The sequence below is a fragment of the Opisthorchis viverrini genome (assembly GCF_000715545.1).
Source record: "Opisthorchis viverrini unplaced genomic scaffold opera_v5_199, whole genome shotgun sequence".
NCBI lineage: Eukaryota > Metazoa > Platyhelminthes > Trematoda > Opisthorchiida > Opisthorchiidae > Opisthorchis > Opisthorchis viverrini.
The window spans coordinates 420,702-445,577 of NW_008751857.1; the positions used below are offsets into that span (position 1 = coordinate 420,702).

Sequence of the window (24,876 nt, forward strand, 5' to 3'; positions counted from 1 at the left end):
TGGCCCACAGACCGACTGACACGCTGCGGAGAGTACTATCAAAACCAAAGGGGACACTCAATGCGATGGGAAAGACAAATGTAATCCACAAAATTCAATGCAACGATTGTGAAAAACACTACGTGGGACAAACAGGGAGGAAACTGTCAATCAGAATCACCGAACACAAACTCGCCACCAGGAGACATGACCAACTCTCTCTCATCTCTGCACACGAAGATGGGGAAGGACTCCATTTCGATTGGAATAACGTCAGAATACTGGGCCAGGCAAGAACAAAAAAAGAACGCGAGTTCATGGAGGCGTGGTATTCCACTGATGGAGCAATAAACAGGCGCATTGAGATTGATCCTGCCTACCAGCCTCTGAGGACGAAGGAAATCCAGAACCACAGAACCCGAGGCCGAACAAGGAATCAAAGAAGAAATCAATAGAACAGCAAGCTACTAAAAATAGGAGGCACACCACAAACCAACAGAGAAGCCGACCACGACGCAATACAGATCGAGAGCGGGCCAATCAGAATTCAGGTTACAACGCAAAGGCTGCTCTCTGTAGACTATATAAACGCAGGCACGAAGAGAGGAACTACCCAACCAACAGCGCACTGAAGATGTCTCCTCGAATGGTGACGAAACGTTTGCAAATCAATTGCCAAGCTCGGTGAACAGACCAACAGACTCCTGATCAATTACCAACCAACACACCGGAGCTACCAATATTCCAACACAATTCCAAATATATTTGACTGATTTGCGCACCTCTTTCCTCCGGCTGGAACGTAACCGGACCCAGTTTAGTAGAAGCTAGTTCTGCTTATTTTGGTGCTGGACGCTTTACGTAGGAATCAATAGATTAGATGGAATTTGACACTCGGACGTAAAGGCAGATTCGCAAAATGTACTGAGGCGCAGAAAAATGCTCAAGGAAGTGCGTTTTACCGTGGGGGTGAAGCAACTTTCCAAGAGCTCATTGATATCAGATCCTCTAGGCATCAGATGCACAAACATAAAGTTCTGAAACTCACAGAATGTTTAGAAATTTAGATGTGCTTCCGTGCACCTGCCAGTGGCTGACCTTTGAGCCGGTGTATTTCGTCCAAATGGTAAAGACCAGTTGTTGCTATGTAACATGGGTATATCCCTCTGGTTCCGTCTTAAACAATTTGCACTCATCCCCGTTTAGTTTCCGCTGCCATGAAACTAGCGAAGTACAAGTACCTACGGTTTAGCGAATATACACCCATTTGCAAGCTAATTTGGTTCTTTCGAGAGACTCACCTGGAACCCAACTGAATCTCTCCTTTATGATGTTCTCAGGCAACTGAATGTGCTGTACCAGGCCGCCTCATGTTTCAGTCGCTACGATATTTGAGATATCGCGCCTGAGAACATCATAAACAAAAGATTCAGCTGGGTTCCAGGTGAGTCTCTCGAAAGAACCAAATTAGTTTGAAAATCAGTGTATATTTGCTAATTTCGTGCAATTTGGTTTCAAGTAGAACATAAAGTTGACGGAAACCCGGGGACTGCGCCTACCTGATGAGCCCCAACAAGGGCGAAACCGGTCGTGGGCTGTCGATGAATTTTCTGCAACCATATGAGTAGTACATTGCAAAGATATCTACGGTTTACTTCTCCTTGTGGCTTCATCCATCACCCACGGGATGTAAAGCTTCATCCCAGAATCCTCTCTGCTATATATCCTAACGTTCCAGTCACAATTATCGTTTACTAAGAGGTTCATCCCTGGGGGAAAATATTCTAGCAGACCAGCAAGCATCAGTTTTTCAAGGATACCCGATGACCTACGCTTAGATGGATATGTGGGACATTCGCAATGAAAAAATTGTACGGTAGAGATGTTTACACATTTTTTCGCGGTATTCTTCGCACTCTGATGGTACGCCCGATCTGGCGAAACTATGCTGAAGGAGGAAGGAGTGAATACTTAGACCTAGTTTTGGCATTCTGTAAACGCTGTTACTTATTCTGAAATCTATGGTTACATGGCATCCCAAAACGATCTTTTGGTCAACACCGGGTGATCCATCAGACACTCACACAGAGTAGGTGAACCACAAGCGGTTTGTGCAGAGGTCAGTTTGAAAGTGAAAGCCGCTAACAGCTACGTACATTCGAGGAAACAAGATCAGCGGAGACCTGTTGAATGCTTTCAACCGGCCTAAACACGGTGGCATACGGAATTCAGCCCGGGTGGTATGATGGTATGCCAGTGACCTGGAGGCCTACTCCTCTCATTTCTGTCTGTCCACAATTTTCAAAGCTCCAAGTGACTGTGATTGTGGTCGAAATTGTACACTGGTTTTAAATACGGATGAGCTTGCGTCCGAGCACTGAAATGTGTTATGCCTTGTGGTTATGTGGGCGGAAAATTTCGAGATCACTGTCGAAACATTCTAAACTCCTAAACCCAAGGTTGTCGTTTTTCAAAACTAACTGGATGCGGAATTTCGTCCTCCACAAGTTTGAAGATCACTTCTTTAACTGATTTTAAGTTGGCTGTTTCGGGTTGGAGTTATCCAGGAATGCTTGTTTATACATATTATGGATATCCGAGAACAAATTGGAATGCATTTATAGTTTTATCAAATTAAAAGGCGCACTTCACTTCCATGATAAGCGTAGCATTTAGTCCCCAAACCATCCTAGTAGTTTTCAGTTTGGTGCGTTCATCACGCACACATTAATTGCTTATGGTCAAACACATTCATTGTCCCGTGTATTCAAGGAGTATAGTCAAAAGGCAGCTTACCATACTCATATTTATTGATATGAATCTACATTCTTAAACAACAGTGCACCGCTGACAACCTTGACAGTGTGGCCCTAGATATACCTAAATGAATACAGACACCAAATGTGGGAGACAAGGAGTCGTCACAAACTGTGAATTCAAGCTCTGTTGGGAAGCGACTGACAGATCAACATTACTGATCTATTCTGAGTACTACCTGGTATGGCTCCAACCAAATTAGTTTCACAGTTGGTTCTCAACACGGCTGTCTGGATCCGGGTCAGGCCAGAAATCTGTCCAGTTCGGGTAAAAAATGCTTTGTTCATAGGCATTCTAGGAACAACTCAACTACGCTCCCACCGTTTTCTACTGAGAGTTGGCGAATTCGGAAAGGCAAATCCAATATGTCCCAAAAACAGGTACATGATATTACACTGGGAAGACCACTAAAAGCGGTACCTTCAAGAATATTTATGAAGCGATTAGAGCACAAACTCCTGAGCAGGGTCCTGGGACTCGCTGTACGTGAGCGTTGCGAACAACGTACCGACCGGCTACTGACACTGATCAAATAAAAGAATTCCGTCAAACACTGAATATTGTCCAAGGGTATAAAGTTTACGATAGAAATAAAAGGAGACGACCAAATAGTTTTGCTCTCGATTTAGGAAATCCTGTGGCAGTTTGTAGAATTTTTAGAGAAGTTGTTTACAGAGAACAATGTTGACAACTTTGAGACTTTACTCCTATCTGAGGAAAATGGGCTCGGTTGGAAACTTCGTTCTGTGTGTTCTACTGCGTTGTCACGTCTGGTAACTTTTAAATGGTGAATAACACCCGATTTGAGAGTGGTTACCCATCACGTTTTGTGTCGCAATCCTGTGGTTCTCAGCCTGTAAGTGGTGCAGTTTTGGCTGCCCCCAAAAGGGCACCCTACCCATTGTTACTGTTTAGGGGAGCTGAACTGTCATCTCTAAATGAACGCTGTTTGACTGCATCTCAATCAACTGGTGTTGAAGTAATGAGGTGAAGTTAATTTCCAACTGAAGAGGGCCTAGTTACCTTACTCGCTAAATCTAATCTTGCTTGAAATTTGGTTCTTTATGTGTGAAACCAGCTGCTTATACGCATCAAAGGACACAAAATGACTTGCCGAAACAGAAAAGTGCCTTTCAGAGGGTCTCCACGCTGGGAATCAACCGGTAGATTTAAATCAAAGTTAATGATCAGTTACCTTTTCCAGATGCGGTTTCAGTGCCACCTTTCAACTAACTTTCATGCCTGAAGAGCCACCCTCAAACAATATTGCACTGATTTCCAGCACATTTCTGTATTTATATTTCTTCAACTTATTCTACTTTGGCCTCACCAGGCAGTTTTCTTCACCCATTTTCCAAAAATGACTAGTTGCTAACCCGGCTTGTTCCATTAGTACTCTAGCGTGCTTTAAATTGTACAACAGTGTTTGTAGATATATGCACATGGCCAAGATTTTGAACAACCCTGGGACGAATATCTAACATGTGGCCTTTCTTCGGTAGTATTCAGGCTTTGAACTTTGTGCCCCTCCTTTTTCGCAACGGGTCTTATTTCCTCTTACTTGTGGTATGGCAATAAAGCATGATCGTTATTAATACCGCTGCTAACGTGATCTTTTGTTCTTGAAGAACTGACTCCTAAAATTTAGGTGAGCGATGTCTGCAAACAGAGAATAGCCAAAGTTGATGGACTTTGAGATGGGGAAACAGGTTTTTTTCTCGCAAAAGCGGATATGATCATACGTTGGTAACCTAGACTGCAAACGTTTCCTGTCTTCATATAGCTGAATCATTGTGATTCGATAAAAGCGAAATGATTTTTATTAAATTCTGTGTGACGAAAGGCTAGCATAATAGTTCTGGATATTTTTACATTCAGTCATCCACCTTTTTTGAAAGCTTGAGCTCTAGCTATAAGCGTACTTTTGGCAGATCAAACTGATGAATCGAACGGTTTCCGGTTCATTGACGCTCGGAATGCGAAATTTGATCACGTCCTGTTCAAGCAGCACTACTAAGTTGAAGAAAGGAAAGATGAGAACTGATGAGTTTTCACATTAGCCAATCTGATGCATTTTCTGGACTATAGAGTAAATCAGTTTCTTGCTGATTCTAGATATACTCAATACACAAAGTGAGTAAACTGACCCCTCGTCTTTCTGTGGTATTTTCACTGAGAATCAACATGTCTTGTGCAGCTAGGTGGATTGGAACCAAACTGATTGGCTCGCTTCTTCAGGAGGTTTGCGATTCAGTAGAATTAATCCAAAAAGCACAGAATTATATTGCATTCCAGTTCAATTCTTCATGTTGGTTTCAAAATGGCAGTTATGCAGGATAAACCTTGTTGATCGTGAGATCATGAAGCACAAATCCCAATATAATATTCCTCATTTTTCACTTTTTCAAGACTGACAAGATGTTAAACGTACCAGCCGTACCAACTGGCAGTGTAGGTCAGGAACTAAACGGTCCACAAAGCTACCGAATAGGTAAAACATACTCTTTTTTAACAATGCTTGTCGCATATCAAAATTTTACACCAAAAAGAGCGGCTATTTTCTTGAATGTAAAAGTATATTGGATTAACAATTACCGAAAAAAAGCGATGAAAACGGATGCATCCTACATGTAGGAGTAATAGTTGAATGTGTTTTTTAGTGTAATCAGCCGAAATGATTACGTCAATCACATGTAACATCTTTTGTGTAACGATCATCGAACAACTCTGCGTGCTCATTATCGGTGCCAACTCGGTTGTTTCCGATCGATATGAAGCAAATGGAATCGAATAATCAAGTCAACCCGGTGTACAGGATTTTTGCGGTAGAATTCAAGGATAACTCAGATCAGTGGCTAGTTGAGCAAGTGAAGTTTATGAACCTTGGCAGACCTTTGAAAAACTCAACAAATCTACGTAGTTCAGCTGCATCGTATAGTATGGGCAGATTATTCAGTTTTAACGAATGACATCAATGATACATCTACGTATCTGATTAACTATATTTAGCATAGAAACTGCTGCTCATTGCTGTTTTTGTTCAGCAAAAAGAACAAGTTTAGAAATATCGAATTACCTGTATCCACTACAGTATGTGCAAAATTGACCAGTTTCCTCAGGTTTCTCGAGTTTCAGTGACGTAATCAGGGTATCTGGTAGCGCATTGGTTGCAGATGCTGATTTAGTGTTTATCCTACTATCACCATTTTCAGAAATAAGACGTATGGGACATCCGAAATTGAGCTTGACGGCGTCTACGCTTGAACTCATGTCTCCTGTTCGATGAATGAGGATGGTGTCACTACATTTATTTGGTTCGCGTCATGATCAGTAAACGTTCCAGACCCTAACTCATTAAATAAAACACCTGGCGTGTTATAGAAACTTGATCTCGCGAGAAGAACCATGTCATAGGTGGTAAATTTCTGGGAAAAAACATTCAGTGGATGAAGAGAAAGAGAACGAATGGGAAATTCAAATTCATCTGTGCTCTGTATATGAGCGACTGATTTAAACGATGACGGAAAAATTGTCATCACACTCGTGATAGTAGTTTGCTTTATTATATTCATACTTGTGCCTGTTTTGCGCCCATCGCTTTTCTCGTGATTTTCTTTCTACCAACTTATCCACTACTTGTGTTTGCTCATATAAACTCCTTTTAACATATCGAAATATACATTTCGGGGGCGTGATTGCAATGCTAACAGAAAATAGTATCTCTTCAATGAGGTCACGGAGTGTGTTTATTTGATGAGAGTTTGATCAATTGCTGTCGACTTACTGTTCTTTGTAGGAACCAAGTCATAAAACGTCTGTTAGGATTTGAAGGAAATTTTTGAATTAAAAAACTGTCTTATTTTGATATGAAGCATCCTCTTTTCGTGTAGACAAATGAGTTTCATGGAGCATCGTTTGAGATAAGCATTTTAGTTATAATGCGCTCCGTAGATACCGCGGTTAATGTCCATTTGAACTTTCAATATTTTCCAGTCTGTTTTCACGTTCTCCTTTATAAGAACGAGTCAGGCTACTAAAGAATATGGTACCCTGAAGCAATCACTCCGTCACAAAGTACATAAACTGAACTTCTTCACACTTCAAGATTATCTCGTTTGTTAGTGGACGAAATCTGCATGTTTTCCCAAGGCTTCTCGTGTGGACCACTTGCAAAAAATTTATATGGGATGTTTACCGTGGGTATGCAGATAAAAGTGCATCACACATACATGCGAAAACTTAAAGTTATATTCCAGAATTTGCTCTGTTAGGCTATTTTAATGAAGACCTTCGTTGATCCTGTCAAGTCACACGATCCGCGATTTCATGGACCTTATAGCAAGCTAAACCATTTTCATCCAATGCTTCAGGCGACCGCTGGAACCTATGTTACGGAGCGCCATCTTGTTCTGCCATGATGCAGCAAGATACTTAATAAACCTACCTTTATCCCATCTTAAAGAGACTTCACCTCGGCAGAAGCCACTCAACAAATAGTATTCAGCAGTACGTTGCTGTCGAAATTTCAACCCTCAACAGCTGAGTAGTTAGTTTCCAGATTGCATTCTCAACTGAAGACCACACATCCCAGAATCGCCACAAAGCCAAGTGTTTCAGATGGCAACTTGATGATATCGGTCTGGGATTCAAACCAAAGCCAGTTTCTGAGCTGATCAAAACCCGGTAGCTTTAAGAAACCAAATCTAAACTTCTATGACACCTTTCAATAGCTAGTTTCTTATCCCTCAATAAAGACATCGGAAGTACCGAGACCATCGGTTATATTTGACTATCTATATGCCGTTTACTGGTTTTGATAAGGCCAGATCACAGCGCACCAGCACAAGCCAATGCTTGACTGACACGAAGCAATTAGGAAAGAAAGCCTTGTTGAAGAATGAACAGAAGTAGAGCAAGGTGTAAATTTATTGCAAGAGAGCAATATGACATTAGAAGAACAATCAAAGCAAGGTATGCGAACCTCCTGACAGGTTTTAGCTAAGTACATTCCACAAGCGCGTCGAAATGTGATGTCATTAACTGAAATGTTCTAGTATCCTACCAAACCTGAGGCAGATCTACAACGACGGGCAAAACTGCACCAAGGTCCGGCTGTGACTTGACCTCAAGCTCACCAGCAGGATGGGTGAGCGTGATGGAGTTGCAACCACAATTAAGAAGAACAAACCATATGTTCGAAGACCTCGCAGGCGGCAATTTTGCTTTAGCCGATTTTGTTCTGAGTTGCACTGAATGGGTCGGTTTTTGCAATATTTCCGGCGCCAAGAGTTCAAAGCGAAAATAACGCTTCCTTTGATTGAAGGTGGTTTGGTGTGCCTGGCACATGTCCCGATTGACTGTCACTGTCCAGACAATCCTGGTTAACTGTCATGCAGCGGTTTACGTGCCGTTTTATTGTAGACGCAACGGGATCAGTTAATTTTTACTAAGATAGACGAATATTTGTAGACGGAACACAAGAAAACAATGTTCTAATTAAAGTCGATTTCACAGCAATGGTTTGCTTGAACTCTAACGGATGAACGTTTTCTGGGGAGATAATTCAGACTTACGTTTAAAACTATCCAGCCCGCGATGGCAGCCCACTTAAAACTCATTCAGATCCCCTACTTGAAGGAATATATTTGAAATCATTCAATTTGAAAACGGTTTTAGATCCAGTTTTGTGCTTGCTTATGAAATGATTTGTTGAGATAAAAAAGATAACGAGAAGCGAAACTGCTAATAATGTTTTCAGACATCAGTCATGCCATCTATCAGCTGAAGTAGCTTGCCATGAAACAATAATAATTAAGACTAATGGCTGGGATTATGTGGAAACAGCAATAAGCAAATCCAGGATGGGAAAAAATGTCTGAAACCCTTTACAGTGTACTGAGCAATTTTTTTCACAGTCCCATACATTGATATTGGGTCGCGTATGTTATTCCAGAAGATAATCTCTTCTTACAAGGGACTCCACTGTTGCTTCCGTCTTTTCGGCCTCTCCTATGGGTGTGCGGTGGGGTTACTGTATACTACAAAGCAGTGTATCCAACGAAAAGACTAGATTGGGATCCTCTTCGATGCAACTGTGCACGCAGGCCTGTGAGCACCATTTTAGCGGATAGTGAGGCATTATGAGATTGCCTGACTTATTTCACTTCGAATAAACGGCAGTTTATTAGGAGCCATCCTATTCTTCATTGTTTTTTCATTATTTTTCAGGAGCGTCGAGATAACTTTCGAAACGAAGAAAAACGATCTCGACCAAGTTTCTATTATCGTCGTTCGGAATACTACGAAAAACCTGGAGAAGGACACAATTTACGTCCGCATCCGAAGGCTCATCGAGATTCTGGTGGCCAGAACTATTCTAATAGCCATCCCTTGGCGACTATCCTAAGTGTTTCCATGCCACAAGCCTTGGAGGTCTGTCAAAATGAAAGTGCGGTAAACCGACTGGAGCGAGAAGTCCCAATCCACAAGATGGCAAACGAAAAAGTTGTTTATAGACGCATGTCTACCGACCTACCAAGGGTACGGGAAGATGTACGGATGAACAATAGTGGATATTCGGTGTTCAAGGTTACGGTGGTGAACTCTGAAATACCAAACCACATTGCCACTGGAATCCCTAATTCTCGTAAACTACCAGTGATCCCTACCTCTCCCAGGGTTCGACGTACGAGACATCTGTTTGCTAAACTCAAGGAAGGATTAACGTGAGTGCTACAATATCTGAATCATTGGACATCCCTGGTTTCTATTTCCTCGTACGGTTTTCCGCTTTTATAAGACATTGTTGAGGGATTCTTGCTATGATACATCACATTTTGAAGGCAAAACTCGAGGCAAATTCGGAACCTGATATGGCTGTTGAATGTTTGTTCCTAAATCATCTCAAGGTTACGCGGAAATTTCCTGCACGGAAACTAACTTTAGAGAGGACCACTTGAAATGTATTTAATTCCTCTCCTTTAAAAAAGGGAATTTGTAATATACGGCGTACTGTGTGAATATTCACACTGACCAAACTAAGAGACACATTAGGCTAATTGCACCAGATCTCCTAAGATAATTAAGCCTGTATTTTGCTGCTTCCTGGCGTCTTATGTGCTCACAACTTAGAAGCAAAAACCACCGTGGCTAATAACGTAGGAATTTGCAATATTTTGATTGCTCTAGTCTTATTTGTAAGAGGGCACTCATGGTCCATTGGGACAGATGAAACCTTCACAGACCAGACACCATGTTGCTCTTATGTTGTGGGTTAAACAAAGGGCGTGAATTGCTTTCACACATTAATTGCATGTCAGTTATCGTTTCACTGGTTGTTTTAAAGAAGTAGAGCTCGGCTGTCTCCGTTTAATCCAGCAGGGGTAAGCTATACATACTTTCATGCTGACCAACCTGTTTATCATAAAATGTTAAGGTCAGTTGAGCTCTACTGCTACTACTACAAAGAATTCGCACTTGAGGTGTGTAAATCCCGGAGAATCTTCCCCTTGACTTGTTTTATGGGCCGATTTTTCTTTTGGAGAAAAATTCTCTATCCACCGAAATTTTGTGAAGCTTTCTTGGAATGTATGAGTACCGTAATCAATGCAGCGTTTTATTTATTGTGTACTTTTAGTTGCATAATTCATAAAATCCCAGAAAGCACCGGCTTTCAGTCCTCCACCTCGTAACTGAACGAACGAACGTCAAAAGTTTGATAATACTTGTTGCTCTGTTAACGAAAGCCTCATAAAAGACCATAAATACCGGTGAAATCTGTCAATCTTTTTGAAATTAAATGAAGGTAAGATCTGCATCTCAGATGCTAGCTGCTAGTGGGACCGAGGAACGACAAATAAGGCTAGTAAATACCACGAGAGGAATAAGTTGAACCTACATAAGCTACTTAGCAAAAGAAAAGAAGAAAATTTTTGCTTTACTCATTATCGTTCTCAAGTTACCTGGGAAAGTGGTTTACTTTTGGATACAGAGGTACTTGTTAGTCAATCCCATGCCTTCAAACTTTAATATGACTCATACGGTCACTTAAAGTTACCCGACCGGCTCTGTGCAAACCGTTTGTGTTAGTATGGCAGTGGTCCGAAGCTGTTGATAAACAAATTAGCATTAGATGGCAGCTGAATATCAAAGACGCACATATGAATACCAAACCAAAATAACACCGAATGTTTGTAAATGTCTATCCAATAAGATATCTACTAGGGGATAAACCCGATATAAAATGAAACCGAAGGTACGGTTTCCTGTTAAACTAATCCCTTTATCGGCATTATTGAAAACAGCGAAGGGCTGATCGTTTGGGTCGTTGGAAGTCTAACATTTCGGAAAAAAAGAATCATTGTGCGAAAACAATACTGACAGTTTTCAGGAAGGCTTCTATTACCGTGTATGTGATACTTCAGGTTAGATGAGAACAGAATATCAATATATCTGACTTGAAGTAGTGAGAACACTGGGAGAACCGTTTTCAAGATGTTTACTCTGCTTCCGTCCGAACACAATCTTGATACATATCAGCAGATTTAAATGTAGTGCCCACTTTGAATAGGTAAGCTTATAGTAGTGTAAGATTTTACTACCGGTAGCAATGTCATCCGCATAATCTATCATACAGCTCTGCTCATCAAAGTAATTCTGAACTCGTGATACAGCGCACCGATTAATGTCACATGGGCATCAATTAGGTGGGTGGAATGCATGTGCAGTGATATCGATCGTTCTGTACCTCAAACAAACCCGTGATCTGATTGGCCATATAATGAGCATACATAACCATAATACCACATAACAAGTTTCCAACGCTAACTTTTAGCCACAAAGAATGAGTTTGCTTTCGAAGTACACAAAAGTGCGTTGACCAAATTCTCACTCTGAGGCAGCCAATGGAGCTCTGCTAAACCTACCGTCCTAAAACGGTAACCATGTTTACGCACAGCTAATCTACATTGAATTCTATGAACAAAGCCTCTGCGAACTTGTCCGATTAGTGAGAGAATCTCAGTCCAAATTGTAAACATAAGTAGGACATCTTACAATCGGACACTGTTTAGACCAGGTGTGTGAAGAAATGCTCCAGTAGCATTCCTTCAGCAGTGAGGACCATCAACGATTTCCTATCTACCGGTACCTTATAGGTTTTTTGTTACTTATGTTTTGGATCTGACTATTTCCAACAATGGGAACAGAAATCAAAGTCGTGGTTGTCTTGATGATACACTTTGGTGGCATCGAGCCACAGTTTGCGCACGTCACTTATTGTTTGGTAGCGAAAGTGTGCCGTTATTGGACGCTTTATCGTTATGAAAGTTGAAGATGGCCTTCCAGGATTGGGTAAAGCGTCAATTGTATCAATAATTACGGGTGGAAATCGGCGTGAGCACTGGGATGTTATACCCAAAATTACTGCTTTAGTCATACAGAATCGAACCCTGTTCGAAAAACAAGAGCTTCTGGGGCGACAGGATGCTATCTTTGACCTAAAAGGACATATTCACAATGCATTTTTTTAATCGGTATTTCTCCGTGGATCCGTAAACCATTCTCCCAATAATAAAAATATTCTGATTTTTATATTTGTTGCTTCTGAATGGTCCGGTGAGAGCAGTGTTTTGAACATGGAGGTTTAGTGATGTGTCTTCTGTGTAAATCACACCGCTGACTTAGTTCAACCTTGGCACCATTTTGTTTCATGAATACAGGTGGATGAAAAATTATCGCTCGCCAAGTTGTACACCTCCCCAAAGTATTCTGCGTCTGCAATCAACACTAAGTAGTGTTAAAAAATATGATGATGATAAAGATGACAAAAATTTAGACAGGGATACATTTCTGGCAGAGTCTAGATATGCCCCAAAAGCAATGTTCCAAAGCCGAAAATCTTCAATTTGTCAAGCCTCTTTCTTTCGGAAACCCTTCTCTGAAGACTCAAATATGTGTCAGCTACACAGTACTAATTTGCTTTAAACTGCTTTTTATAAACCAGGTGAATAGCAGTGCTACACGTGAATCAAACCTCCTGGTTGTAATTTCAAGTTCAGTAGTACCCAAACCTTGTTATGAAAATGGTCTACCTAGAAACCGTTGGTATTTTCAATGAATTAATATCCGTGTGTGATTCTCTTTTGCCGTGAATCACTTAGCAAAACCGAAGAACAGCTTCACTAAATGCGGTTCATATGATCGAAGTTTTTTTATAATTTTACGCGAGGCTTGTCCACATAAAAGAGTTCCAAAATGTCTTTTAGGTCACAAATAATTACAATCGATCACATTTGGCGAACTGATGAAAACCTACAAATGGTCAGTGCGCATAGAACGAGTACATGAAACCAAGTAGTCATGATAGGGTCCGGCGTAGAACCCCTTATGAACCGTGATGAACCACTTGCTGATAGATGCAGTCAGGCCAGGACCAGATGAAATACAACCCTTCTGCACTACGCGTAACACCGAAATCTGATACTAGAAAACTTCAGATCGCGTGATAAGTTTTTTCTTCGCGCACATGGACAAACAGCTTTGAAAGGAGACCAGTTCATTCATTAAACAGGCCTTTTATTACGCGAGAAGGGCTGACTGCAAAAATTTCTCTTACCACGTTATCAATTAAACGACAAAAGTAAACGTTTCACTAAGATTGCGGTTCCTATAAATACACAATTATAACAAGCGGAAATTGTATTGTGAAGAAATTAGTTAAATGTATTTCAAATACAAACGTTGGACGCTAACTCAATAACGTTTTTTTTATTTATGTAGTGAATGGATTGAACTACAGACCAATTTGCTGCAGCAGGCCGAACTTGATCAAGACGGGAATACGGAGCAGTCGGTGAGCTTATTGGCCCAAATAAATGATCGATTTTTGACACGTTTACAAGCTAAATTGTCCAGCACACTTGCTCGAATCACTCGAAGCGTGCGCCATTCAATCTCTTACATTTCACATTCTGGTTTCATTGCGTCAAGTAGAGCAATCGACTAGCCTGATGGGATTAGCTCTTCCAATCCACTGGAAATCAAGAAAGACGGTCAGTCGAAACGGGTGGTTGAATAAGGCACCAGATAATAAAGGAAGTGTCTTCTCTTAAGTTCCTTGGATATGTTGAGAACAACATTCATAGGCACGTCATACCTTCGAGATAATTTGTTTTGTAAGTTAAATTTATATAGAACAGATAACAGCTTTCAATTTCTTGGAAACTGACGTGGCTTCTGATAGTTCGTGAGGATAGAATGCCATAGTCTGAATACACGAGGCGTGTTATCGGTTCAAGGCTTTAGTGTACAATATGTATAGCTTTGTAAATTCACTTACCGATGGGTTCAATAGTGATTGGTGATATTTCAAAAGGTACCTCGACAAATCCTCTGAATGACATCGGAGTGGGAATGTAAAGTTCCTCGGGTTTAAACACGTCAGGAGGCACATCCTCGTTAGACTTCTATCGAGACAGTGAAATTTCTATCCGGCGACCTCACTGGTCTTTTGTAGCAGTCTTGAAATACAGTTCGGATTGGGCAAAACGAAAGAGGTAAAAATCTAACTGGGTTCCGTATTCTTAAAGGAAACGGATAATTACATTCAAAAGTAGTTGCAACTTTTAACTGAAGTCCAAAAAACCCGTCGAAGTATCTATGAATCCATCCAAATGGCTTTCTCGATCCTAGAAACAGTGAAACTGATTATTGAGCCAATTATTCAGAAGTTGTCCAACTGGGAGTAACTGGCACAGCCAACGGGTTAGTTAACAGGGTTGTTGGTCCCTTCGGAGACTTTCGGAGCATTTCAAAATCGGATCCTATAGTCTAGATCAGCTTTGAAAAGGGCACATATATTTTTAGGAAATATTGTACATTGTACTTTTAGGAGGTCTTGATTGCATCCGTTTTCCGAGACGTTTTTGTATATTTCAGTGAGTATTTTTATCGCAATTTCAATACATGAGTGCCGTACAACTAAAAGGAAGCAAGAAAGTCAATGTAATTCCGGGTTGCTCAGGCCTATCCAAGGGATCTTTCAGTCAGTAGCCTCTCTTCTCAAAAGTTGAGCTTTTTCATGTTCGTAACTGGTAAAATGGCCTTTCCCTCTTTTGAAATAAGTATACTTCTATTCATGTGACAAACACCATAGCCAATCCGTCCACGTGTATGAGAAATGCTCCACTGAATACCGACACAAATAAGATCTCTTCACTAAGTGGGGGACAAGACAACTGGAGATTGTTCTGCTTGCACAGCACGAGGCCTTTGTTTGTTTATCACGTAAATTCCAATAAGTATTGCAATGACACTGTGTATATTGATGAGTCGACTTCATTTGCCGATAAATTTGCATTCTGCGTCACCGCTGCACGGTAACAAATGGAAATTTCTGGACATAGCGTGCAACACTGCCAGCGAAAGTGTCTATCTCTCGCAATTAATGAGAGGTCATCGATTACATTGAGCGTAACGCGACAAGGAAAGGGGCAAATGTATGACCAAGTAGATGAAATGAAGCATAAATGAGAACAAACTTCGCGGGACAGTAAACTCTGTTGGCCTGACCTCATATACTCCAGTTTTTAAACCATAAAATTGGTAAATATATTCTTGAACCATGTGTCTGCACCATAAAATCCACCAACAGAAAGAAGTAGAATCTCTGAAAGGTTATGTGAAGAAACGTGCGTCATTGAGAGTTGTAACAGAAACTTGTGACAACTTCCTACAGTCTATGAAGGAATGCGGTGTGTCTGAAATAGCAAATATTTTCGTTTTTTGATTAAGCTTGTGAAGGCTAGTCGTTGATATGTCTACCCGATTCCAGGACAGAGAATCAGGTTGCGCTCTCCCGTTTTTCTGAAACAGCAATCATCAACGACATGCCGGACTATTTTGCAACCCTCTGACTAACAAAAAACATGCATTAGATCGTCAATCATGGTCCACAATTTACCCCTTTAGCCATGAATTTTGAGTGTTATGCAGAGCCTCAGCAATGCTCTTTGATAATAAGATCAAAGCAGTATAGGGTTTACCAGAGCAATGCCGCACACACATGAGCCGAATTGTGATGATTTGGCGTTCAAAAGGTGTTTGATTATAGGGAATTTCAAAGCATGCGGCTGAGCCAAATGAAAGTCTTTTTTCCTACGGTGGGATTCCAGCATAGCCACAGTGTTCATCTGGTATCTGCGCCACCTACTAATCACCATTATTCCGTCACTCATGTGTTCGATGTTGACCTTAATCCGGATGAAATTGGAGAATACATAATGAACGGTCTTATGTATTCATTACAGCATCGTAAAACTGGATTGGTCAAATAAATCTCCTGCGGACGCGGCAGAATTAATCGTTAGAGCGTGTTGAACTTAATTGTTCACCAACTCAAAATTCGATAGCGGCTTGTCTAGAACATTTCTGATCAGCCAATATAGAGACCAAGTTGGCACTCTGATTCAGAGCAGCAAGAATCAGGCTGTAGGAGTTTAGTTAACAAATTTTAATCAAGCGACTGACTCATCAGTAACAAAGAACACAACGTCTTCATGCACAAGAGGACAACCATCTGCCAATTGAGGTTGATGGAGAAAGCAAAAACAGGCGGATACCAAAGCCATCTGATAGATGTGAGTTTTACTCACAGTATTACACACAGTAATACCAACCGCAAGATCCGTGATTCGAACCCAATCCTTACTTTTCGACTGTTGCAGCCCGGTCACATTTTGGCCACAGTGTTATGCTCGAGCTGAACAAAGCTGTACAACGAAAGGTTGTCAAAACTAGACATCATTATCATTTCGACATTCTTCCACTATGGCTGCAAGGTGCTTGGGCTACAGCAATTTGGTACAATTCATTTAATACCGTTTGTTAAGCACATGGTTTGCGATGGGCCACACACGCAAAAAAATTTACTCTGAACAAAGAATGTTCACTAAACCACATTGGAAGCTGAAGGTCAAGAAAGAAAGATGCTGACTGATATTATCTCAAACGGTGCTCTACATTGAGGGACACTCCTACTACTAAAATATTTCCTTGATCGGAGTGTACGTTCATTAAAGGGCTGACTAGCACCTTATGTTGTTTGTTTGTCCATTCGCCGAGCTTACCCATTGGATTGCAAACGAGTCATCACCAATCGAGATGACATCACCAGTGCGGCTTGAGTGGGCAAATTCCCTCTCTTCTGTCTGTGTTTATTTAGTTTGTAAAACGTATCTGATAACTTTAAGGTGATTGGTTGTTTTCGAGTTAGTTTCGGTTTGTCCCGTCGTTATTATGCCAGCTGAGAAAAAGAAGAATGATAGTTATTCATGATAAAGCGGAATACATCAACAAAGCCAGTGGTCTAGTCAGCACGCGGCGCCGTCTTTAGAACAACTAAACTGGGAAAATTATGAACAAAGTAAATTTTCTCACTACCGGGAACAACCACATAGAAAATTTCAAGAGAATTATTGGAGCGGGTGAACCATCTCACTAGCGGACCTTAGTCATCCAAGGATGCAATACAAATCATGGAGAGTTAAGAGACATAAAAATCGAAGATGAAACAATGGTGTTCTTGGACGTAACCTCACTGTTCATATTGGTTGATTTAAATGCCACTATGATGGTAGTTGACGAACTTCTGGACAACGAAGGAATCATGAACGTAACTCTTGGGAGAGAATAAATATGCGAACCACCATATTTATGTTTGACTGCCTACTTCATTGGAGAATGTTATGAGCAACTGAAAGGACGGCCAATGGGATCATTAATCTCTAAATTTATCGAGTGCACAGACTGGAACGGACTGTGTCACCAGACCAATGTACAGAAAAATAAATATAGTAAGCACACCAAATGTTTAATAATTTGTTTCCGGACGTTCGCTTTACAATGGAAATGGAGAACAATAAATTGGTATTCCCAGATGTACTTTTTAAAAGGACAACAGATAACCGACTGCAAACTGAAGCATACAAGAAAGAAATGCACATGGACCGGATTCTAAACTACTTCAGCAACCGTCTCAACTGTTACAAACGAAGCTGTGTATGAGCCCTATTCAAGCGGATCGCGACACACTACAGCAAGACAGAGTCGAGAAAGAAAGATTGGCGAAGAGCTTACCAGACTCTCCAAAATAATAGCCACCTAGAGAACTTCATATGGAGATCCTTACAAAACAAACATCAGAAAACTTGGCCAACGCAACCGAAACAGATAAAGATTACGCTTCCGTACATCAAAATCATCGGAGAAATCACCACATGACATTTAAAGCAAAATGATATATCAGTCGCCTTTAAGCCTGTATGCAAGTTGAGAAGAACCCACTCGAAACCAATGAAGAAGACGAGCGTGATATGTGAACTTGATTGTAACGACTGAAACAAACAACAATTTGGCCAGACTGGAAGAAAACTTGTCACCAGAATACACCAACACAAGCTTGCCGGGAGAAAATATGACCCAATACCACGGTTTCAATCCATGAAAACAGAGAAGGACATCAGTTTACTTGGAAAGGGTGTTGAAATCCTAATTCACACAGGAACAAAACGGAAGCAAATGCTTGCGGAGCGCCGTATTTCACACAAAAATTGTTCAGTGAATACCTAGTCTGTTGGCTGCTACGAACAAAATAACAACGCTGTCACTAAACTCTGCATCACATGGAAATCAAACAACCTGAAGATCACCAAAGGACCAATCAGATCAAAGAAAGGAAGCTATTGAAATATGAAGCTATCCAGTCGATTATTCAGACCGCAGTGCAAGTAGGAAAACGATCCAATCACAACGGAGAAATAGGTTGTCGAATCGATGGCCACAACGAACCAATCAGGTACCAAGAGATGAGATCACGACGCAACTTATTTCACGCGCAACCAACCAAATTAGGTAATGGGCCTTTTAGTAAAAGCATATTGTCTGAACTTGTTGAGAGTTCTCCTCTTTCGATTATTCCAGGGTTGATGAAGGTTATGTTGGATTTTCTCAACAACATTCCTAATTAACCAGTCGTCCTCCATTCATGAAAAAAAAATTCTGCGTGGTCTCCAACAACAAAGGAGCATCAGACAGAAGTTTTATTCCAGTTAAGTCAAATAACCATTGCCGGGATTCAAATAGCGATTAGTCAAAAGACAAGAAATCGATGTCGCATGTCAACGCAATCTGGATGCGTCCCAACTGTCCGCGAGCAATTTTTACCGGTTGCCCTAAGAAGTCTAAGAATGATCCACCCACTAGCTCCCAATAGTGTTTCGATCGAAGAATTTTTTGTCACATCTACACAGTTGTTTTACATCTGTTGCACAGCTTTATTCTGGTGGTGGAATTTGTGTAGGACCTCTGAAGCGCAGTCTGTGGCCAAACAAACGCTAATTATTTCAAGCAGAATGTTTCATTCACTACGATTCTCCGATACTTCAGGTATTTGATTATTCCGTCGAAATAATTACGCCAGAGGTCCAATCTGTTGTCCTATAACAAAGTGGTAAGCTAAGGATCAAACAAAGGCCGAATCAGATCAAAATCCAAGCATACAGTCATCCTTCCAAAACAGACCACCTTTGTCTGCTATTAGCACCATCAGAGGTCCTAGTCTCGATCGAATCTCAAACACCGAGGACTGACATTAGATGAGTCGACAAGCGTTCGTCACCTGTAGTCCAGCTGCTTGCATACAATTACCAAAATAATCGCAAGGAACAAGAAGCATGCACTAATTCATAGGTAATATGCAGCTCTCGCATAACACAAAGCCTCATTTTTCACTTCTAGAATAAGCGCTGAAATTGAAGCATGAACGCAGTTCTTTGTCACAACAAAACCATTTATTGCTTTGTACTGGTACCAGAAAACAACTGTACTGACGTTTGATGCACAGCTTAGGATTTTGGGCACCACGAAAAATTTAGGATGAATCCATGCAATCCGGTCTGCTAAATCTCTGGTCTCCGCGAACATCCTTAACTCCAAGCCTGAAGGTCAAACTTCCTCAAATAAGTACATAGTGGAAAGAAAGTGTTTTGTTGGTAACTTTTTGAAATACTGGTAGCTTGGTTGAGTTTATTGGTTGCTTCTCAAGTGGCTGTTGATTTGTTCACCGACCTTGGCAACTGGCTTGCAAACGTTTCCTCAACATACGAGGCGACATCATCTGTGCGCAGCTGGGTGGCGACGAAACGTTTGCAAGCCAATTGCCAAGCTTAGCGAACAGACCAACAGCCACCTGATCAACAGCCAATAAAGTATTTTGTCTTTATTTGGCAGACAGTACAAAAATCGACTATTGATTTTCGAGAGGCACCCATTTGTGTAACGTGTTTCGTCAGTAGGATCATTTACTATCTCGGGAATTACAGGACTTATCCCTAAGTGCTTTGCAACCCCAAAGCCGTTCGGTAAGTAAGTAAAATCAAGTGGAGCTTCGTTCCAATCCAATTGTCAATGTGGCCAATTGTTGTGCGCCTGATTACGTTTGGTCACATCTGATTACCTGGGAGTTTGTGTCACTTCGAGATACCTTCACACCGTGCGCAAGGATGACATGGTTCTCACCGGGAGGATACCCAGTGCACACTCACCTACGTAGTGAATTCCAAGAAACACGAAGCTAAAAATCACTACCCTGTTGAGGCTCGTATATGCCTAGAAAGTACTGAAAAAAGATTGAATATCGCCGAAATAAATTTCAATCTTAGTTCTTCGCAGAACAGCCCGACAGTTTCATCGGCGTCTGGAATTATTTAAGAATTCACAAGCAACGGGACGCCTCCTTGTTAATAATCGAATAGCTATAATCCAGCATTATTCCGTCCACTGCAATTGAAACTGGTTTAGTATTTTTTTTGGATATCGCGACAAAATACTCTCAGTGACAGTCATACACGTTTCTACTGGATAAAGCACTGCAGCTAAATTTTTACCAACTGCCGAACCAAGTGAACAGCCAAACAACCTATCATCACCAAGCCGCAAAACATCGCTTACGTGTTTCAGCCAGCCATTTGAGCTATTGGCATTGTTGGTACGATCCTCCTTTCAGGATATGGTCCACGTAATTCCACATGTTCTTAAATGAAGACCTTCTGAGGTATGAAATTCACTCACCAAATCGCTGATGAGCTTAGGCGCGGCAATCCAAGCGCGCTGGTTTAATTCTGAGCTCATCAACACAAGCTCTGAACATGGCGAACGTCTAGCCTGGCGACTTTCTCTTTGATCTGGTTTAGCCATATTTTCCACTGGAGGGATATTCTGTCCAGAGTGTTGTAATGCTAAGAACAATTGGTTTATTGGTTATACAGATGGCAGTCGTAGGGGACGTTCATAACTTTGGAGTCCTTGATGTTGTTTGGTCCATTTTATGGGACCATTCTTTACGTGGTCATCTTTTAACGAAAAGCTGTGAATATATGTTTTTTCATCCCCAAAACTTTCAAAACTTCGATAATCCATAGCGCTCCGCAGTTTGGCATCTGTAAGACACTAACGGACAAATTGTTGACTTGTAAGTGCGCTTACTGGTCCGTTATTATAGTAAACTGATTAACTGTGAGGAAGACATTCTTCAATATTCTATGATAGCAGTGATTACTTTGAAGGCCTGAACGCTATAACGTGTGGTTTATTCAACGAACTTGAAGGGTTGGCTCTCTTTCTGGGCTCTTTTCTTTGTATATGACGAGACGAGTTTTGCCATTGTGACCCCACACTCCACCCTAGCATTTTTGTGCCACTCTTCCCCGCCACTGTAGTTGTCTTCGTCACCATGTCAGTTGGACTTCGGGAAGTAAACGGGTGCCCACTGCATAATCCAGTGTTCATTGAAATCGAATAATTGCAGAGCCTTTGGATATAGTTATTGAATGTTTTATGTATATATATATTATCCAAACCTAACACTCAGTGGCAAAGGCAAAGCTAAAAGCTCTGTTGTCGCGACTGAAACAATGATATCGGCCTCATACGCCTGGTTTGAACAACAGGTGCCTACATAACATTTCAGAAAGGCTTCCGACAATGAGGTGGAATGTGACTCAAAAACTGATGGAATGGGGCACTGCTAGCTGTTTCTATGCGTTCAGACGTTCTGAAATACGTTATAAGCTAAAGGGTTTGTCAACACAGCCTTCGTCGCCCGACCTAGTGAGAAGACCACTTTCTGTAGGCAGAAACTCCAGTGGATGTGTGGAATGACATCTCACTGCATAGTCCATGGCAGTCATTCTGCAGTTACTGAAAGTAGTTTTACCGCCTCTGTTTGGACTGGACATTATAAATAATTATCGATTTTTCGGAGATTCTCATTTCATTCTACCTCTGCAGGGTAGCCCATGAGCCGAGAATGATCGCCTTTTCGTACATATTGTCCTAACCGGAAGCTTACCTTTTTTTACCCACCGGATAATTTCTGCCATTTTCTCTTTTTCACAATCAAATAAAGCGGTACTGGGTTTTACATCGGTGATTACTCAGCTTTTGGTTGTAAATTCTGGCTGTTATGTGTTCAGTGGAGTACGCAATATCAGAAAAGGAGACTTCACCTTAGCTACTGCGTAGCAACATTGTTACAAGCTGTATGAGGTCGAATCATCCTAGAGTCGCAAGTGTTTGCATCCAGATATATTAAATAAGCCATTAATTTCCCAAAGTGGATGCGGTCTGCAGGATGGAAGCGTGGAAATAGCTTTTTTAGGCTCCGATATAGTAACAAACTATTCACTAAGGAACCGAGAACTTAAAGGCCTCTTTGGATTTTGGTCTTAAGCACTTCTCATCAACTCTTGACTGAGATTTTTGCTGGTCAGAGCTTTAGCCCTTATTATTTTTAGCTGTGTGGCAGTTAATTCTGAGGCAGCTGGCTTGGTTTCCGGGTGATACAGAAGGCCTGTCTAAATGGGCATGAGAGACATAACTTTGTGAATTGCCCTTATAGACATGTGAACAGAGGTATTAGACGACCTGATTGGATTACCAGTTTTTCTCCATTTCTTATAAAGACGGTAAGAACAACAGAATAGACGAAACCTTTTGAGAGAAAGATGACACGGTTAGATAAATGAAGTTCTCCAGTCCCCTGTAGTATTGATATTCTGTTTGCGAGATACTTGTTTGAAGACTTGCTGAAGTTGTTTGTAGAACTGGTCTCCTGGTGCAAGGTTTGTCTATAATCTAGGAGCACAGATTACGTTCGCTTCTAGGTCCGCTGTTTAGGTACACAACAATAGCCAACAAGCAAATCTTTCTACCTTGTTCATCCCATTGCCCTATACTTCACGGCGACGGAGACTGGCATGACAAGGTTAGCCAGGTTTACCCTCATTTTCGTAGACGTCCGCTGGCGTTGTTCGTATTCACTCCACCAGTGGTCTGTCGGCTGTTGTGATCAGCATCGAAGTGACAATTTATCGAGCATTAAGGGAGGGAAGAAATGAATTTCAGGTAAACAACCATGTTCTTCTCAATTCCATATTCTAAAACCTACAGTTTAATTTCCCTCAACTTCAATGTTATCTTTTTGTGAGTGTCACCGAAGTCTTATCAACCCGCTTTTCTTTCATTTTCAGGTTGCTGTTTTACTTTCTCGGTTGAAACAGCGTCTGAAAACCGTGAGTGTTATTCATACATCTGCAGTTTGTTTGAAATGTCTTCCGTTGCCTGCCCGTATCCACTGACTTTATTTCGAGTAGAATTAAGTTTTAAGTGTGACGTCTCATTGGAAGGCGATCAACCGATTAATCAAGGACAGCTGACATTATTAGAAACAGCCTTGATTGGAGTTTCCTCAGTGGATTTTTGAAGCACATGCGAGCATGTAGCGTACAATAGCATCGTACAGTACAATATAATAATACTATGTATATATATGTATATATAAGTGTGTATATATACATGCATATGTTTATAATGCAGTATATAATATAATGCAGTATACTTTTGCGGTAGAATGTCATACACTGCAATATAAAACGTCATATAATAAATACAGCATGAAATACTATAATACAACGTAACATAGTACATTTTATGCAATATAATACTATAGTGTGCTGTAACAATGTGGTGTAATGCAATACGGCGCGGTAGAGAGCAATATACGTCAATATGATCGAATATAAATACAGTCGAATTGTACAGTGTGATCGGTTGAAAATCTTTCCATGGGACGATTTGAGTTAATATTTCGGGTATACCAGGTTTTTGGTTGACCTGTTACGACCCATTCAGGGGCTTTTACATGCGGCGAGATTAATTGTATTAGAATGTTGAGGATCGTGTGCATTTACGATTAACCATGGCAAACAACGCGCACCCCATTTTGAGTATATGCATTCAGCCGTCACTTCTAAAGCTGAAAGAGACATAGGTTTGAATTACGTTTAACCGGGTAGATGCCAGTTCTAAAAAATCACTTTTCCTTTAACTAGAACTGTTTGTAGTCAGATTATCCAAAAAGATATGCGACACTCCCTCAAAATCTACGAAGTTGTTAGGAGCGCTGGATTTTTCTCTCCAAATACTTAAAAGGTCATTACTGTTTACCCGGGTGCCCGAAGTTAACACGCCATATGCCCGAAATTCTAGGAGAGAGAATCCCAAGTGTCTGTAAGAACTAAAGCGCAATAAGATTTATCCGTCCAGGTCTCTTCAAAATGATTTCTGATGGTTGACGAGACCTGTTCGTACAACATTCTAATGGATTTACTCTCCGAGTGACATTCTGGAAAAGTACAACCTTCCTGCAAGTACAGTATTTTGAAAAGTATTGCCATTCCCTCATGCAAGAAAACGAACTTAAAACCTATTTTTTTAAAGAGAATTTATCTGGAATGAAAACACTTTCAGATGCAAAACTGAAAACGTGCATGATTTTTTAGATGAGCAGACGCACACAACTTCCTTCTCACGTTAACTCAGGAATGATCCATCAGAAGTTTATCAGACCAGGTGATGTTTTACCCCCACTGAATGCGTGTAATCGCTCCATCATTCCAACAACTTCAGGCTTTTGGGACAGAAGGATTTTCGCCGAAACACTATGAAACTGTCTGAAGTATAGGG

The 24,876-nt window shown here is 41.0% G+C and overlaps 1 protein-coding gene across 1 annotated transcript in view; it reads left to right on the forward strand.

The window, feature by feature from the left end:
• T265_14472 (hypothetical protein) overlaps window positions 1-23,419 on the forward strand; it is a gene marked incomplete at both ends in the record, with an annotated part of 38,238 nt that extends 14,819 nt beyond the window's left edge. Inside the window, 3 exons of the mRNA XM_009173802.1 lie at window positions 9,025-9,521; window positions 13,576-13,648; window positions 23,382-23,419. Of these exons, the coding sequence (XP_009172066.1) occupies window positions 9,025-9,521; window positions 13,576-13,648; window positions 23,382-23,417 (606 nt within the window). The remainder of the gene's footprint in view (window positions 1-9,024; window positions 9,522-13,575; window positions 13,649-23,381) is intronic.
• Between the last annotated feature and the right edge of the window lie 1,457 nt (window positions 23,420-24,876).